This window comes from Electrona antarctica, assembly GCF_951216825.1.
Source record: "Electrona antarctica genome assembly, chromosome: 23".
Taxonomy (NCBI): Eukaryota; Metazoa; Chordata; class Actinopteri; order Myctophiformes; family Myctophidae; genus Electrona; species Electrona antarctica.
Window position 1 is genome coordinate 14850366 of NC_136804.1, and position 19940 is coordinate 14870305.

The 19940-nt window shown below is 45.1% G+C and overlaps 2 protein-coding genes across 2 annotated transcripts in view; both read left to right on the top strand.

Moving 5' to 3' along the window:
- LOC306916227 (PDZ domain-containing RING finger protein 4-like) overlaps nt 1-19940 on the top strand; it is a gene marked incomplete at both ends in the record, with an annotated part of 69027 nt that overhangs the window by 32538 nt on the left and 16549 nt on the right. The window lies entirely within an intron of this gene.
- Nucleotides 1781-19940, top strand: part of LOC306916298 (PDZ domain-containing RING finger protein 4-like) — a gene marked incomplete at both ends in the record, with an annotated part of 18596 nt that continues 436 nt past the window's right edge. Inside the window, 7 exons of the mRNA XM_079494132.1 lie at nt 1781-1841; nt 3551-3663; nt 4909-5007; nt 12832-12894; nt 17339-17443; nt 18291-19319; nt 19401-19938. Of these exons, the coding sequence (XP_079350258.1) occupies nt 1781-1841; nt 3551-3663; nt 4909-5007; nt 12832-12894; nt 17339-17443; nt 18291-19319; nt 19401-19938 (2008 nt within the window). The remainder of the gene's footprint in view (nt 1842-3550; nt 3664-4908; nt 5008-12831; nt 12895-17338; nt 17444-18290; nt 19320-19400; nt 19939-19940) is intronic.

A 19940-nucleotide genomic window follows, 5' to 3' on the forward strand; every position in this document is an offset into this window, starting at 1 on the left:
AGAGAAATCCCTGTGTGAGCAGCGGGCTGCTGCTGAAAGGGACAAGTGTCTTGTTAGCTGTTATATGGGACCTATACACGAGGTCCTTCGCAGCCCAGAGGGGTGGAGGTCGTTTCCTTGCAATGAATGAATGGAAGTAAAAAACACTCTCAGGGTCTGAAGGTCTTTCCTTTCTACATATTCCACGCCGTCCTTCAGAAATAAAAGAATCTGTCTTTCCGGTGCGCTGCTTTAGTACTCGAAAACCGAGCTGGAAACTGAGTGGAGCGTATTGTTCAATTCTTCAGGAACAGTGTAGCACTCACTTGACAAAGAAGGCAATCGAGTTCAACCAACCTCTGTTCTTATAATGCTCAATATTCGGGTCGGTGTCCTTGTAGTTTACACTGCTGCTGCTCCATTACAGTAAAGATCCTCTGTTAATTTAGCCCTGAACGAGTGTACAAATGGGACTTTTTTGTGTGCGTGTGCGTTCTGTATTATGTGTAATTATGTTTTGCGTGATCTTTGAGTCCCAGATGGCAACAGGAGGAAATTGGATGAACATTAACATTAATTAATTGATTCAGATTTTTTCTTCTTTCTTTTATCTGTTTTTCTCCACTGTACAATCTCATACAACAATTTTTTTTTTTTTATTGTATCACAGTATTAGCCACAATACAAACTCCTTGACCACAACACGTGCAGCTAGCACATGCAATTAGACAAACAGGGGAAAATGTGCAGATTCTCGTTGGGGAGATGGGACTGTTATGTTGTTTGGCACTCCTGGAGAAAAGGAAATCAATACTGACCCCATAAATTCAGCCGATGACAGATTTCTCCAAGTGGCTTTATTGACGAGCCCTCTTGGCCTCGGTGAAACATTACCCCATTTCGTTGCAATTATAATATAATGACTCATTATCCTCACAGGTCATTCTGCCATCTGAATGAAACACGTGTATGGGAAAGCAGACTTATTGTTAACGAAGGTTAACAATATTAGGTAACAATTGGTCCCTATTTTGGGCATGTGATTTTATTAGACAAAAAAAAAGTGAAAATAGGGGAAACAGTGGAGGGAGTGCAAGCTCATGTTTGGCTGTTTTCACTAATCGCTGTATACGACGAAGTAGGAAATTGCTTTTAAGGTGCTGCTGTAAGTGATGTCTTACAAGCGTTATAAAACAAGAGTTTGGGTGAAAAGGTTGAAGGTCGATTAGGCCTATATATAGATAGCATTGCTACAGTGCAGAGTGCTTGTTAAGCTGGCAGACAGTGAGTTGAGGCTAGGTGTGAGGTGAGGCTAGGTGTTGCTGATAGGTGACATGTGCTTCAGTGTCACTGGTCCACTGCTTAATAGGCACGTCCTGGTTCAGTGAACTGCATTGTGGGTCATTAGGATTCCTCTGTTGCCAGCTGTGGCCTGGCCTCTGAGATGTGTGTGTGTGTGTGTGTGTGTGTGTGTGTGTGTGTGTGTGTGTGTGTGTGTGTGTGTGTGTGTGTGTGTGTGTGTGTGTGTGTGTGTGTGTGTGTGTGTGTGTGTGTGTGTGTGTGTGTGTGTGTGTGTGTGTGTGTGTGTGTGTGTGTGTGTGTGCGTGCGTGCGTGCGTGCGTGCGTGCGTGCGTGCGTGCGTGCGTGCGTGCGTGCGTGCGTGCGTGCGTGCGTGCGTGCGTGCGTGACAGCAGCAATGGCATATGAACAAAATCAGCACTGCACTATGCGCACACGCACGCACACACATCAGATCTCACTTACCTCTCTGCCTGTCCATGCGTGTCTAACTCAGTCGCGAATGGCTCTCCTCTCGCAGAGTTATGCTGACAGTCTCAGGGACGCTTTCTCCGATAGACAGTGTGAGCTCTGCTTTCTACACAAATGGCCCCGTAAGGGTCCTTTAACACACAGATTTATATTGACACAGAGGATTTGACTGTACTGTCACTGGAGTCTTTTGATACGCTTGCTTGTCAGCTCAAGCCATTGTTACGTGGAATTGTCTATTTCCACGCTCACATTTGCCACCGTTTTATCACCACATGGGGGTTGGCATGTTGAGATGAAACGGTGTGTTCTGAATAAGATGTCCGTGATCTAAAAGAAAAAATAATCTGACATGCATGACATTGCTTGATGGCTAGGAACATTCCTTTATGGGAAATAATTTAATTCATTAGTATTGGAGCGCAAATACAGAATATTCTACCATTTGAAAGCCAACATGATTAACAGTTCAAAAACGTACTTTCTTAAGATTAGTTATACACCACAATTGTCGGTTGACGAAGCCACACTTTCACAGCCTGGGTTTATTGCAAAAAGAAGAAGAAGAAAGTCTCTAAGCAAATGGTTTATTTTCCTTCAAAAATGTGTAGGCTACAGACCCTTGGTGCCTGTGCTTGAAAGAGAAACAACACTTTGTTTCCCATATAATAGTAGGATAAACACAGATATAGATATCGCCTACACAATAGCAGCACCATGACGGAAATGGAACATAGCCGCAATTATCACTGATACTATCATAAGGCCTACATGTGTTTATACCCTACTGTTTAAAGGACCTATAACATACAATTCAACTTTTTCTATTTATTTTGTGTTTTTGGGGCTCCCATATGTGTTTTCTATCCCCACAAATAACCAATTTTGAACAATCAGGCTTTCATATCATATGGGTGCTTTAATGGAAATTGCTCTCAGGAACAGCTCGACTGATTTTGGCCTCATCGTGATGTCATCAATGTCACCCTACTTTGTATAATTCCACCTCTTCTTCAGTCTTCAGTTCCAAATTTGCATTTCCACTTTGTTTACAATGTCCGCCATTGTTGATTTTCCAAGCTGGCATGGAATGGAAACAAGCCTGGTTTTATCTAGCATCAGTATTATAATGACTAAAATATTAAATAATCTGCATATCAGCACCCCCGCCACCTCAGGACATTGTGGTACTGCAGCTAAAACTGCTTTCAAAGTCCAGAAAGAAAAGACAAGGACTGGTTATATCAGAGTGGTGATTGAGGCTCAAACATTAGAATTAAGTTTGAGGGACATAGACAATATGATATTAAATATTAAAAACAGTTTTAAAATGCATGTTATTTGCGCTTTAAGTCACAATAGCGGCTGTGAAAAAGGTCTACGCATTTATTTGTAAACTTTTTGTTTCAATATCTTTGTTTTTTTTTGCCAATTATTTGGGGGCCCACTTGCAATACCCTCATAGCCCACCAGTGGGCCTACAGGCTGGGAACCACTAGTGTTTGCAGAAGTGATGTGTCATGGTGTTTAGTGTCGGTAGAAGAGTGACCCACCAACTAGCGGGGGAGCTCAGTGTGTGGTGACACCCTGCCTGATCTCTCCACTAACTCCACCTGTCAGGGACGGTACAAATCAACAAGCGTGCGTAACACCGAGTGTTGCATCGCGTTACGCATCTGCGAACAACACCAGGTCTTTTATTGAAGGTCAAGTCTGTCTCTGCAGGGGGGGGGGGGGGGCAGTGTTAAATGGCAGAAAGATGAATTACTTCCCCTGTGTCGGTGTCGCTATCCCCCCCCAGCCTGCCCCAAACCCCGGCCCCCCGATAGACGCAAATCCACCTCCTTCCAAAATTACTCCCTCACCCCCGCCCACAGGCGCTCTCTCCATCTCCCGCTGAGACACCCCCACCATGTACACAACATCACAGGGCTGTGAAATTAATTTTGGCAAAGCGTTGTGTTGATAAAGATTAGGCCGTTTATCGTGACATGATTACCTTTTTAACACATGGTGGGGGATCAAAGTGCAGTTTCTGGTGAATATTATTCTCTGTAAGAGAAACAGGAATGGGGGTGAGGGGGAGTGGGGAGGGGGGCAGTTTGGGAAATGCCATCGCATGAGGTCATCAAAGGCCGACCCAACTCCCCCCCACCCCTCATACAGGAATGAACTAACGCACGCTGGGCTCTGTTTTCATATGACAGGCTTTGATAAAGTGTGTGTGTGTGTGTGTGTGTGTGTGTGTGTGTGTGTGTGTGTGTGTGTGTGTGTGTGTGTGTGTGTGTGTGTGTGTGTGTGTGTGTGTGTGTGTGTGTGTGTGTGTGTGTGTGCGTGTTTTATTTGCATATATTAAGACATTAAGCAAATTAGATCCAGCAGAGACTTGACTATCATAAAAATGAACCTTCAATTAAAAATATAGTGGTCTGTGCGTGCGTGCGTGCGTGCCTGCCTGCGTGCGTGCGTGCGTTTGTGCGTGCGTTCGTGCGTGTGAGTGAATTTCGGTTCCTTGCTGGCTCTGACTGAAGGGGTGAACAGGTAGAACATGTGACGGGCCCATGGGACATCACCCCAGAAGAGCCATTCATTTTTCATGAAAGAGAGAGCGAGCGTGCGTGCGTGCGTGCGTGCGTGCGTGCGTGCGTGCGTGCGTGCGTGCGTGCGTGCGTGCGTGCGTGCGTGCGGTGCGGTGCGTGCGTGCGTGCGTGCGTGCGTGCGTGCGTGCGTGCGTGCGTGCGTGCGTGCATTTTTGAGTGACAGATGGGTGTGTGAGAGAGAGAGAGAGAGAGAGAGACAGAGAGAGAGAGACAGAGCGAGAGAGAGACAGAGAGAGATGAGATGATATGAGGGGTTTTGCCTGAATCCACAGCATATATGTAGGTCCTCATAGCTTTGAACCATTCAAACTGATCACAAATCAGTTATTTTTTTAGTATTCATTAGAACTGCAGGAGCAGCGAGACGTTTCAATTGATCAGAGGTCTTTCCTCATCTTTGATGTCTATTCATTAGCCATCCTCAAAATCATCCCACACAGAAATATTGTATTTTCCAAGAAAGCCAGGATTGTGGTGGGTTGAACTTCAATGCCTTAACTTTGTGTGTGTGTGTGTGTGTGTGTGTGTGTATGTGTGTGTGTGCGCGTGCGTGTCACAGGAAGTGGAGCTGTGTCGCCAGAGCAACAAGGAGAAGCTGGGCTTGACGCTGTGCTACAGAACGGACGATGAGGACGAACCAGCCATCTACGTCAGTCAGGTAAGGACACCCCGCGTGACCTTTAAGGCATTGGTTCTCAAACTCTTTCATGTCAATTAAGGCAGTGGTTCTCAAACTCTTTCATGTCAATTAAGGACCCCCAAAATGTTACTCATTAGCCTGCAGGCCCCCCCCATTTGAAAATATATGCATGCCAAGGACCCCCATAAGAGAAGAGCTTTACGGCTCTAGCAGTGATTTTCAACCATTTTCATTTCAAGGGCCCCGGTTTGACCTGAATTAGGCTACGGTCCCCCATTTAATGGCATTTCTATCTCTGGGACCCCAATGTATATCGTAAAATCAAAGTTAATTTAACTCTGAGAGTGTACAAATGGAACCAAATCGACCCTAACGGGTCTATTTGGTTCCATTTGTACACTCTATGAGTTACAGACCCATAAGGGTCCATTTGGTTCCATTTGTACACTCTCTGAGATACAGACCCATAATTTTATGGGATTTTAGAGCAACTGATCAATACCCAACTAAAATCCTTTTTATCCCGAAATAACATCTTAAACTGTCACCAATCAGGTTTTAGACAAGGACACAGTACTGCGTCAGCTGCCACTAAGGTGGTAAATGACCTTGTGCATGCCCTGGACAAAAAACAGGACTGTGTTGCATTATTTATTGACCTTTCTAAGGCATTTGATAGTGTAGACCATGATCTACTTTTAAAAAGGTTGAAGGCTATTGGCCTTGATCAGAAGTCTTGCAACTGGTTTAAAAGCTATCTTTCGCAAGATCGCAAGCGGTTATAGCTGACGGCTACACTTCAAAGTTTTTAAATATCAGCAAGGGGTCCCTCAAGGTTCGATCCTAGCCCAGATTCTATTCACACTTTTTATAAATGATTTTAGCAGTGGAGTTACAAATAGTGCAGTACATCTGGCCTCCGTAAAATCTGAATCCCACCGCCCACCCCTTTTTACCTCCCTTATGATGAATTCCTGTTCTGTTCTTTGACTATTTGTACGTCTCTAAATGTTTTGATGAATTGAACAAGGTGGACCCTCTTGTAAACAAGTGTAATGCTTAATTGGGTCGTCCACTCACAGTTAACAGTCTTTGTATTGAGTTTGTGCTTGAAATGTACTGTAATTCTGCAAACTGTTAATACATATTTCAATCAATCAATCAATCAATCAATCTTTACGCGGACGACACCGTCATCTATTCAGTCATCCCCCTCAGTTGATCTAGCTTTTCAAAACCTACAAACAGATTTCCACAAAATTCAACAGGCCCTCACCAATCTGCTTTTAAACCCTGGAAAAACAAAATTCATTGTCTTCTCTAGAAAACCAAATGCCACTCAAACAAACCTTAACATAACAACTAGTGAAGGAACTCCTATTGAAAGAGTCTCAATCTATAAATATCTGGGCTTCTGGTTAGACGACAAACTATCATTTAAAACCCACATTTCACAACTCATCACTAAACTTAAACCAAAACTAGCATTCTTCTATCGAAACAACGCTTCAAGGTTGGTTGGCCTTCATTGGCTAAGAGACGAGAACAACACTGCACTGTTTTTATCTACAAAGCCTTACTTAAAAAATGCCTGTATACATATCTTAGCAGCCTATTACATCCCAAAACTGGCCAACATCACACCCGCTCCCAAAACTACCTTACTGTATGTTAGAAATCCCCATTGTGAATTCCAAATTGGGTAAAACAGCCTTTCATTACTATGCACCTCACCTGTGGAACTGTCTACAATCAATCTTAAAACCGAACAACTTGATTTCACTTGAACGTTTTAAAAGACTTGTAAGGATCCATTTGAAATCCAGCTGTACTTGTTCACTCTAAACTGTTTCTTATCCTGTAATGTATTTGTGTTTACAGTATATTGTATGTTATGTGTACTGTAATCAGGGCGTTATTGAAAAAGAGAGCTTGCTCTCAACTGACTTCCCTGAATAAATAAAGGTTAAAGCAAGAAAGAAAGAATGGTCCATTTGGTTCGTAACTATCATTTAGCTGGGGACCCCGGGAACTCTCTCAAGGACGGACAGTGGCCTTGTGGTTAGAGTGTCCGTCCTGAAACTGGGAGGTTGGGGTTCGATCCCCGGCCGGGTCATAACAAACTAACCAAAGACTGTAAAAATTGGACCCAATGCCTCCCTGCTTGGCACTCAGCATTAATGGGTTGTATTGTGGTATTGTATATTAATGGGTCAAATGCGGAGGACAAATTTCACTGCGGTAACGTGTGTGACAAATCGTACGACTTTGAATGACCCTATAGGAGTCCCCAGACCCCACTTTGGGAACCACTGCTTTAAGGGACCTTGTTAAAGGAGCACTTCGCCCGTTCTCATCAGGATTGTGACCTATCTTCATGTAAATGGTCCTCACTATAATCACTTATACCACGTCACGTGTGTGCGTGTGTGTGTGTGTGTGTGTGTGTGTGTGTGTGTGTGTGTGTGTGTGTGTGTGTGTGTGTGTGTGTGTGTGTGTGTGTGTGTGTGTGTGTGTGTGTGTGTGTGTGTGTGTGTGTGTGTGTGTGTGTGTGTGTACTGATGATTTGATTGGCTGAGCACGGGATGTGATGTATGATGATGTGTGATGAATAAGAGCATCCCCCAATATTTTTTTTTAACATATATATATTTTTTAATGTTATATTAGCATTACAATTATACTGATTGTCCAATTATTTGGGAGCCCACGTAATATACTCATGTCCCGGGCGGCCAACAGGTTGGGAATAGCTGAGTTACAGGATGCAGGGAGGAAGAATGAAAGACAGACAAGAAAATGGAATGACAGCAGATTTTCTTTAACCAATTCTTCTAAACCTGATTCAGGAGAGATGGAAGGGAAGGGAAGGGAAGGAGGAGGATGGGGGGAAATGGAAGTGACAGTACAACCTTAAGTAACAACTGAACAATGACAATGAGTGGGATTTATTTCATGTTCAGCTCAGGGAAATCTCATTTATTCTCCAAAATACTCCCACCCCGCTCCCTGGTGCATGCTGGATCGACTCATAATCAAGCGCTCTCGACTGCATCCATGTGTGGGAGTTTTGATGCACCCGGTAAAATCAAACCCACTGTCCTTGTCATCAATTCCCTCCCTGTTAAGAAGTAATTAACAGATAGCGCCAATTCCCATTTGTATTCTGCGTCCTTTTTTTTAACCAAATGCCAGAGTGCCTAGCCTACCAACAGAATTATCACGGAATTATTTCAGTCAAACATTGACTGAAAATGAGCTGCCTGCACGGCTAGGAAGGAACTCAAGTTTGAAATGGGATTCTTCCCCGCCTCGCCTCCTCATTTCTCGTTCCCGTCCCACTCGTTTTAATTGAGGTCTTTAATTAGTCTTGACTTAACAACCCTTCCCCGTCTCCTGCCGGGTGTTAAATGACACATTCTCCTTTCCCATCATCTCCTCATGCACACCCAACACACACATCATCCCCTCATGCACACCCAACACACACATCATCCCCTCATGCACACCCAACACACTAAACATCATCCCCTCATGCACACCCAACACACTAAACACATCATCCCCTCATGCACACCCAACACACTAAACACATCATCCCCTCATGCACACCCAACACACTAAACACATCATCCCCTCATGCACACCCAACACACTAAACACATTCTCCTTTCCCATCATCCCCTCATGCACACCCAACACACTAACCAAAGAGGTGTCTGGAGAGAGGGAGTGAGTCGCACAAAGGATGATGGAAATGAACTGCAACCTGGGGAAGGCTTTGAGAATTATTGTAGGAAGAAACTCATATGTCTAAGCGGTATGTTTTTGAAATGCTAAATATGTATATACAGTATATTGAGAGAAGAGAGAGAGAGAGAGCGAGAGAGCGAGAGAGAGAGAGAGAGAGAGGAAACAAAGAAATGAAAAAATGGGACTAAAAAAATGATTAACACCCCACAAATTAAATGTATTGAAAACATATTACTATTATTTAAAGGAGAATTCCATGCTAGAAGGCTTTCTTACCTTTATTTGTAGTTGTTACGTCCCCACCAAAGATGTCCAGATGTTATTTTGTGCAAAAGCGCATTATTAAGCCCTTAATGAATTGAATTGCATTGAATTGAATGGGGCGTTGTGCTAATTCGCTTATTTCCATCGCTCAAAGATCTATATTTTATATCCTCTATTTATAATGTAAATAGTATCCCAAGCGGCACACTTTACTACTTATTTCGATGGAAATAAGCAAATTAGCACAAAACCCAACCCCCATTGAGGGCTTATATTAGGGGAAATAGCCAATAATGCACTTTTGCACAAAATAACACCTGGACCTCTTTGGTGGGGACGTAACAACTACAAATAAAGGTAAGAAAGCCTTCTAGCATGGAATTCCCCTTTAACAGCATTATCAACTTTTGAATCTCAAAGGTTTCCTGAATCATATTTCTCTCTCTCTCTCTCTCTGTCTCTCTCCAAAAACAGTGAATATGTGGTTATGGACAGAGAAATCATTATTACACAAAGGCAAATCCTATGCCTAGAGGAGGCTCAAAGCATTAGTGAGTCTATTAGATGATATGATTACTTTGACTTCAGGTGCTGTTTCAATCCAATTACAGACGGCAAGGCTCAGTGCGAGGATTATGGGTGTCGTCGATAATTAAACAATGTCCCGTTTAAAAGGACACAACAGTGCGTTCCGTTTCTTTCTGCGTCAATTTCAAAAGTACTTTTTTTTTAATCGAACGTGGAGGTGCACGTGCACGTGCTTCTGCATGTGCACGTGGGCCGCACATCCCGCCCTTCCCCTGGTGTTTCTCTTGTTCTTCTAAAAGAAGATGGTAAAAAACATGCAGCACTGTATGAAAATAAATAAAGGGCGGTTAATCCCGCATCTCAACAGCCTGTGAGAACAAGTGTGCTGCCGCACCTCCTGATAAAAAGGATCAAAATGCTAATCCTCGCCTCATTAAAATGCATGTGGGTAATGTTTGCATGACTTTGGGTATAGCTACAGTTTCTCTTTCTCTAGCTCTCCTTTCTTCTTACTCTCTTCTTTCCCAGTTCCAGTAAGTTTTTGTTTTCTCTTTTGATATCAACGGGAGGGACAACAAAACGCACGGGAGCATTTGTTGAGGATGCTGGCAGGCAGCGGTGTTTTGGCGTACCAGCGGCGGCTGATATGCATCCCTCTGGGACGTGTTGTAGGAAATAAAATAGGAGACGTTGATTGTGTTCAATTGAGATGCGTCTGCGTGTCTGCGGCATAATCTACTGTGACTTCTGCAAACGTCTCAGTCTCCGTATCTTGGCCCCTCTCTCACTCGTTTTATCCTATACAGTGTCTTCCTGCAGTAAAACCCAGAAAATTAACAACTCAGAGAGTGCACCAATGTAACCATAATGGTCCATTTGGTTTCATTGGTACACTCTCTGAGTTACAAATGGATACATTAAATAACACTGGTGATTTTATTGGGTACAGTACTTCCCTCTCCCTCAGTGGTGTAATGGTGATTTTTTTAATTCTGTACCACGGCATTTTAATGACGTCACGCGCACGCGCCTACAGTAGTGTATAGTGTATGAGTGGACACAAACACAAAACAAAAGTAGACTTCAAACAATCAGACAACGTATTTACTGCGCTGCAGTAGCGAAACTAAAACGTTTGCTTTGGACAAATCTCTTTGATGGAGGAGGAGGCTGGAGGCATCATGCAGGCATTCTTGTTGCATGCAGAACACCACTACAATACTGCTGTGTTGCTTACCGTGTATGAGAACGTTGAGGTAAACAGTTAAACCTCTTCTTATGCAAAGTAGTGCCATTTGATGCCAATTGAGCAACCAAAGGTATGGCACCCCCATATCTTGCAAGTCTGATCGAACCCTACAAACCCTCCCGCACGCTCAGATCAGCCAACGCAGGGAAGCTGGAAGTACCTTCACAAAAAATGCCGGGACAACGCTCCACACGTCCCAAACTCTTCTCCTCTCTTCTGGCTCCAAAACTATGGAATGCACTTCCCATTGCAGTCAGAACTGCAGAATCACTCCCAATCTTCCGCCGTAGACTGTAAAGTTTACAGTCTACGGCGGAAGATTGGGAGTGATTCTGCAGTTTAGTAAGTGTGTAAACCCTCCATGTTAGCCCGTAGCACTTGCCGTACCACTTGCCCTAGCCCCGACGATCTTATGCAAAGGTGCAACTTATCTAACTTACTGTAGATGGCATTTTATGTAGACATTCCACTGTTAGGTTCTTAGCTTATGTATGATTCATGATGATATTTTTATGTATATGATGTATTACCATGTATTTGTTCTTGCTTATACTGTAAATCGCTCTGGATTAAGAGCATCTGCTAAATACCTAAATTGTAAATTGTACATTGATTTGGGTATATTGACACGTTGTTAATCTAGGGGGGCACGCTCACCGCCAGTAAACCTGTTATGTAAGTGACCACGGGGTACGCGTGTGCACCGTTCCGTTCCATGCGTGCACGTCACATTTTTGGTACCACAAGCCACTGGTCTCCCTACTGTTCCGTTCCATGCTTGGTACCACAAGCCACTGGTCTCCCTACTGTTCCCTCACAATCTCTCTCTCTCTTTCCCTCCACTTTACCCTCCGCTCATTTATGTGATGAAAGGGCCTCAGCATGGCACGTTACCCATGTGATGAGGAAAGAAATCCCCGCAAATGAATGAAGCAGAGCAAACACAAGAAGCGAGTGGATTCGGGCTTTTCTGTCGCCATTACCATGTATTTGCTCCCCGATATGGCACTGCCGGATGGCTATGTTGTTGACACAATTCGGGCACGGGCGCTTCGCCATCACAGGCCACATCGCCAAGCTTAATAAACCCCCACAAACACGGAATATGGAATAATGAAATCCACAAGCTGTCATATCTACGATTCCCCTTCATCTCGGTTCCCCGTTCTGTTTGAGCTGCCGCTGGAACGGCTGACTGCTCGCTCTTGTGATTGGAAATGCAATATTATTATTTCTTTTTTTTCTTCTTCCTATACACACAGCCCCCCACCTGCTCCCCCTGCCCCCCGTCCCTACCCCCCTCGCCTGTTGTGGGTCTCATATCGCAGCCGTCCTTTGAATAACTCATAACTTCTTTTCCTCACTCTTGCTTGGATTGGAGGGTTGATTTGGTTTCCCCTGTGCGACGAGAAAGGTTGATGGCCCCTTGAAATCCGGGTTTAAAGAAAGAACACGACATCCAAATTAATACATCACCCACTGTGACCACAGGATAGTGAGAAAAGGGAAGATTAAAGCACATTCCTGGAAAACCTTACAGGTTCTCGTCGCTGTCGGGTGGAAACCTTGTATGTCCAAAGCCGTTGCTGTTCAGGAGATGGAAGTAATAAACCTGGAAGGACGCAATGTGAGCCTGTAGATCGACTATTTTCACTACCCAACTACCCAACCTACTTTAAAGTAACGTCAAAATCATACATTATTGTATTTTGTGTTTTGTATGTTTCTCTATGGACCCTGAGTCTGCAATAAAGGCATTCATTCATACAAAAGTTGAACAAGATATAAGGACATACAAGGTTTCTGCCAGACAACAACAATTTGCAGATAATAAGGAGGAGGCGGGGTTGCCCGCCGGCACTGCTACACCTCTGGCACTAACAGGGAAAACAGCAACAGTGATGAATCTCAGTCTTGTGCATCGCTAGCTTATCTATTGTCGCACTAAAGGACACAATGAATATAGGTTACAAAGGGAACTGTGCATACGGTGACTTTTTCCTTTTTTGTCACCACTGTTGATTTGTGTTCTTGTTTTGTTCTGCTAGGTGGAGCCTAACAGCATAGCAGCGAGAGACGGACATATCAAAGAGGGAGATCGCATCCTACAGGTGTGTGCTTTTTATCTCTGTTGACAAAGGCAGTGCACACAAGGACGCCTTATGAACGCACATATATAAGTTGACACACACACACACACACACACACACACACACACACACACACACACACACACACACACACACACACACACACACACACACACACATGGTGTGAGCACGATAATGCATACAGTATATGTTTATCTCTAAAATTGAAAGGGTACACACATCAGCTGTCAGGGTGCTGGATTAGGATATAATCATGAGAAAAGAATAATGGAACAGTGTTTCTCAATTTTTGGCGGGTCATCCAAAGCTATCCAATACCGCTAACACACATCACCGATATGTTATCTTCCATTGAAACGCACACACATGCTCGCTAACTAACACAGACACAGCTCTGCCACTGCCAGTTGTAATGCAGCCATTTTATGGGCCGGCCAGGCCATTGTCTTCAGTGTAGCGGGCAGCATGCATATTTTATCGCCACACTTTAGCAGGGAGATTAAAGTCCTTAATGCTGGTTAGCAGGTACTACATCACTCTGTAGCACCTCTTGAGTCCTGTCTCCCTCTCTTTCCGTCTGTCTCACACCTTCTCTCTCCATCTGTCTCACACCTCTCTCTCTGTCTGTCTGTCTGTCTCTGTCTCTGTCTCTCTCTCTGTCTCTCTCTCTGTCTCTGTCTCTGTCTCTGTCTCTGTCTCTGTCTCTCTCTCTCTCTCTCTCTCTCTCTCTCTCTCTCTCTCTCTCTCTCTCTCTCTCTCTCTCTCTCTCTCTCAGTCTATTTATTTCTCTTCATTTGGACTCGCTCTCTCATTCTGCGTCTCTTGCAGTAGTGGCCAATGTACTCAACCCCAGTAGTTGAGTCAAAGTCTACTCCTGGTCACTTGGTCAAAAAGTTGCTCTGTTAATATTTGAAACGGGGCATAGGTGGTTATTTCATAATGTACCCTTTCCCTTCCTAAAAATGTAATGAAGTCATAAATATTGGTCATGAGTCATGAGTACCTATCCACAAATATGTGCGTGCTTGCGTGAATGCATGTGTGCGTCTGTGTGTAAACAACACACATTAAAAGTATATTCTAGTCTAAGAATACTAGTATAACGTAAACTCAGCATTGCTTATTCCCTGTATGCCCATGCTCCCTCCCTCTCGCTCCCCCCCCCCCCCCCTCTCTCTGTGCTGTAAACTGATTAACAAGGTGTGATAATTTGGCCTTAACACAATTTGTCTTTAGAGTAACTTCTCATAATGTGTGTTTGAAGCACACCAGATTTGGGACACTCATGACTCAATCTGTGCATTAATTGTCCTAAACATACACACAATAGCCTAAAATAGACACACTGCATGCTGTGAGCTTGCAGATTGACTATTTTTGGTCTCAGGTCCAGTTTACAAAGTCATAGGGTTTAATTGGTTAAAGGGTCATACTGCCTTCAACCATAGGCATATCCTATAGGCTACACACAGTCAATTTTGTGAGTGGGTAATTACATTTCGACCTTCTTCTGAATAAAACTTGTGCTTAACGTTACTTAAGGGTGGGTACTCGGGGCCGGCCGGTGCGGCTGGTGCCCTCCTCTGGTTGTCGCGCCACGTCCACATGGGTTGTCCCAGGCACGCGTGTCGCTTTTCTACACTCCCAGCCAGGGTGGGTGGTCCTCGGACCGCAGACCCCACCGACTTTTAATAACACAAATCTCGTATGGGGGTCCCTGGCACAAACTCTTTTTAGATGGGGGTCTCCACTCTGCAGGCAAATACAACCTCACATTCCGTGCTCAGCCAATCAAATAATTTCCATTGTCATTCTGGCCAATCACAACTGGCGTCCTCAATTTTCTGCCCTCACTTTTTATCCTCAATATATACTTTGCTCAGCCAATCATATCATCGCTATGGGGTGATCAGCCAATCAAATCATCGCTAAACCTCACACAAACAGACTTGTGTAAAATGAGCGGTGCCTTTCATCACAATGATGTCCAATCATATGAGCACATTCTGTGCTCAAACGTACAGACAGACAGACAGACAGACAGACAGACAGACAGACAGACAGACAGACAGACAGACAGACAGACAGACAGACAGACCTGTGAGTGGCTCCCCAGCTCAAAAATATAACTAAATACATAAATAAAAACACTTTTAGAACATATCCCTGGTCATGGACATACCTAACAATAGATGCCTTTTTTGTTTTGTTTTGTTTTTTTACTTGTCCCCGGATATAATGGGACCTTCTGCTGCGACTGTGATTGGGTGAGACACAAACAGGCTTCTGTTCCAGACTGGCATTCAAAATAAAATGAGAAAAATGCCAATATTCATGATATCTTTAATTTGTGGGTCCTAGAACAAAATAAAAAATAAAATAAAAGAATTATAATAATAATTTAACGACCAAAAAACTAGGCACACACAAAATCCCTGCAAACTGTACCTTTCTGCATAACAATTATTTCCCATCCGCCGCTCTCCCCTACAAGCTTCGCTCCTCTGTGTCGCAAAGTGTTTCCCAATAGTGTGAGTGATTGGGCGGGGGAAGTCGGGGGGCTCGACTGTTACTGCTGGCCCTATTATCTCCTCCTGACAGTCCCATTACTCTAGTGAGGAAAAGATGAACGCCACCTGTCATGGAGGAGTTAATTGTATGTCTGGATGTGGGGGGGGGGCAGAGAGAGAGAGAGAGAGAGAGAGAGAGAGAGAGAGAGAGAAACATCAGTGGCATGCTACCTGTACCACACCAAGCCATTCTCATGGAATGCACTGAGAGAGACCAGCAAGGTTCATTGTTTACCTGGTATACTATAGTTTCAATGTTGTACAGGTTATTATTTTATAAATGGAAGGAGAAATATATATATAGTGAGAGCTAGAGAGTGCAAGCGAGAGCAGAGGAAGGTGGATAACGAGGATGAGAGGGTGATGGGGCACGTCTCAGATTATGTGTTTACCCAAAACAGTGGAGCAATTTCTTTACAATATTTTATGTCAAAAAATAATAGTAATAATGATTTCAGAAACATTAGAAAAAGGCCAACTTCATTTTCATAATTGCTCCTCACTAATGCTCATCATAAAATTAACTTTTTTCCTTTTTTTGTGTTAATGTGAGAACAATGTATTAACATTATAATATTTCCAAGAATAGAACCCCTGTTTTTGTTATGTTGGATCAACAAGTTGGGGAACTCCTGATTTAGAACAAAGAGAAATCAAAGAATGGCATTTTAGTTTCGTATTGCTCACCCTTGCACTACTGTAGTTCTACTAAGACAAAGCAAAGATGACAGGTACTCATACTAAATTGACCAGCACATTACAGAAATGCACGCTGTAACATCCGTGTGCGTAATCAATATACCATGTAATCAACGCACTCTTGAAACCTCCGCATATACTTAATTAACCATCATCGGCACAATAGTTGATGTATAATGCGGAAAGGAATGCCTGAATGTCGGACACATTCTGCAAATACGTGCGTATGCTGTTGTTGTTGAGAATGTGTAATCAATATACAATTTGTGTTTATACTTTAAGGCATCTATAAGCATGCAACGTACAGTTAATCGAAAGATTCAGGCGAGGAGGAAAGACAAAGCAACATCAAACATTGTGAGCAACGTTCAGTGGGTCCACTCAGGCAAAAACAAATGTTTGGCGTGGTTTTCCAGAAACAGTATTTGATTAAATTTACATGAGACAGGGCACCAATATCTCACGTTTATAGCACTTGCTTCTATGTGCATTTCTGTGATTATTCCAGTTTTGTTTTCATTATGTATCATATTGGATGTCGTCATGAAGTATTGACAAAACATTATTATGAAAGATTATTCCTGCACAAACCCTTTCTACAGTACCCTTCTAGGGGACCTCGAGTGTAAGTAGGAAAACCGTTTGTATTTGGGGTAACACTAAACTGGTTTCAAATCAGTTTTTGGTAAAAAATAAATAACTAAAAATAATCCAGGCCTATTCAAAAACTGTAGATTTACAATACATTTCCAGCCAGTATCAAACTGATTCTGGTTAATGTGGCTGTTTATGACAGATGGTGGCCGTTGCTAGGTTACAGGTATATGGTACATAAGGTGAAGTGATACTTATAGACATGCTGTCTGAGTGCTGTTACCGGGAACATTCATTTGAATGACTCTCATCCAATCAAAATGCACAGTAATAAGACGTGCGTGTCAAACCTTTCTGTCAAGTACCCCCAATTTAAAATCTATTTTGCAGCAGACTTACCATCTGAAAATATGTTGTGTCAGAGACCCCCATACACGATTTGTGTTCAGCCAGTTTAAAGTGAGAACCACTTTGAGAACCACTGGAATCTGGAAGATTCATCTCTCCGAATGTATGCAGTAAAACCTTATACACACAGTGCATTAAACACGCTCGTTTGTGTGTCTTCTTTGACTGTCCAGATAAACGGCTGTGAAGTGCACAAAGATAGAGAGAAAGCTGTGAGCCTGTTGTCAAGTGTGGATATCAGAAGAATCAGACTGCTTGTGACTAGACCGGAGATGCAGGTAAACACGCGCACACGCGCGCACACATAAATAATGGCACTATTTGACAGCCTATGTCTTGTCAGATAACAGCAGTTGCCTGTTAAGTGCCTTTCGTTTCCATGTTGACTGCACAGCATCATGGCATGATTGCTTGGGGCGCACGCACGCACGCACGCACGCACGCACGCACGCACTCACGCACTCACGCACGCACGCACAGAGCATGGTGTCAGTGTGCTGTGTTCTTTCTTTCAGCTGGATGAGGAGGTGTGGCTGGATGAGGAGCAGAGAGCGCTCCTGGAGGAGCTGAAGATGGAGATCATGGAGGAGAGGAGGAAGGAGAAGGCCAACAGAAGAGAGGAGGAGGAGGTGAGAGTAGAGAGAGAGAGGGGGGGGGGGGGGGGGGGGGGGGGGGGGGGGGGGGGGGGGGGGGGGGGGGGGGGTGGGGGGGGCTGGGGCAGTGGCGGTCTAAAGCTTTGAGAAGTGTTCTTCAATTTTGCCAGAAAGTTCCCGGTTCACTTCCTGGGACCAGCAGGTAAAATAGCTATAAATATATAGCCGAAACAGAAACTTTGCCTCCTCGCTAACTCTAAATGCATTCTAACTCTACTGCTATATACAGTATATCAGTAGAGTTGGAATGGATTCAGACTTTCAGAGTTAGCAAGGATGCAACGTTTCTGCCATCCCAACCATCTGACGAAAACCACAACAAAACAACAAAAAGACCACAACACAGGACAACACACAGAAATGTGTGTGGGGTAGAATTCAGTGGCCTAATGACTAAATTGGTAAATTGGTGAGAAAAGGGGGGAAGAAAAGAAATGAATGTCAAGCCTAACACAACACGTTTTCAATCCAGAATCCAGCAGAAGACGACATGACGACAGACACGGCGACCTGTTCCTCCAACACCCAGGACAAGGACAGTGGGTTTGGACGGAGCGGAGAAAGCCCGGAGCGCCGGCTGGCCAAGCCCCACAGGAGGAGTCCAGCCCAGGGCCTGCGGGATCGATGGAAGGCTGAGCATTCCCACACCCAGGGCCAAGGACAGGGAAGCCGAGGGACTGTGGTTCTCCGAGACCACCACCAGAGCTCCAGGACGTCGACGTCCCAGCAGCTCCTGGAGCTTAAGTGTCAGATCCGAAATGGAGGGGAGTGCGGCGTGTACTCGATCCGACACAGCATAGAGTGTAGCGTGACGGAGCAGGGAGGGGGAGGCGGCGGAGGTGGTGGAGGAGGAGGGGTTGGGGTGGAGCAGGAGCTGAGGATGTTAAACGAGGAGCTTCACAACATTGAGCTGGAGTGCCAGAGCATCATGCAGGCCCACCAGCTCCGCCAGACTCCCGAGGACGGGAAGCCCCAGCCCTCGTCCTGCTCTCCGGGATGGAGCCCAAAAGAAGGGCACAGGCGGCTTCAAGGTGCCGGCAGGCTGGCGGACATCCACGAGCACCCGGAGAGGTCAGACAGCGACAAAGTCCGTGGGGACAAGGACAGCTCCAGTGCCTACAACACGGCGGACAGTGCCCGGTCCACACCGCTGGGTATGGAGAGATCTCCGGACCACTCTCTGCAAAGACGGGTCAACCTTACGAATCAGAGGAACCTGAGGCTGGCCTCCTTCTCATCCTCAACCACCTCCAGCCCTATCCCAATCACCAAGCCCCAGGGGATACAAAGCCAAAAAAACAGACCGGACCCAGGCCCTGTCATCTCCAGCAGTCCAGACCAGAGCAACCCTTCGCCCTCAGAGTCAGACCCAGCCCTGCCTGCAGATGACGAGAGGTGTGAGAAGAAAGGAAGGACCAGAGGTTCCCAAAGAGGGCTTCCTTATGCTTCACCCTATCACACCGCTCCCCACCATGGGCAAGGAGGCTGCAATCCTCTCCAGGTAGATACAACTAAGCATTCAATTTTGGGTTGTTCAATGTTGTTCTATTCTATGCTGACAATGTATTCTTGTATATTGCAGAGCTACATGGAGCAGCTGCTCCAGCAGCACTCTCTGGAGTATTCCCAGAGCCAGCTGAGCCTGATCAGCATCTGCCAAGACCCACTGAACCGCGGCGAAAACGGCCGACCCGGGGAGCCCCGCCTGGAGTGGAAGGTCAAAGTCCGTTCGGACGGCACCCGGTACGTGGCGCGCCGGCCGGCACGTGACCGCATCCTCCGCGAGCGGGCACTGAGGATCCGGGAGGAGAGGAGTGGCGGAATGACGACGGACGACGACACCATGAGTGAGATGAAGATGGGGAGGTACTGGAGCAAGGAGGAGAGGAAGCAGCATCTGGCGCGGGCCAGGGAGCAACGGAAGAGGAGGGAGTTCATGCAGAAGAGCCGGCTGGACTGCCTGATGAGGGAGGGGTCGGGAAGCGGCGTCGACGGGAGGAAGGAGATCAACATCGTGGAGCTCAGCCACAAGAAGATGTTGAAGAGACGCAACAAGAAGATCCTGGACAACTGGATGACCATACAGGAACTGATGAGCCACGGAGCCAGGGCACCAGAGGGC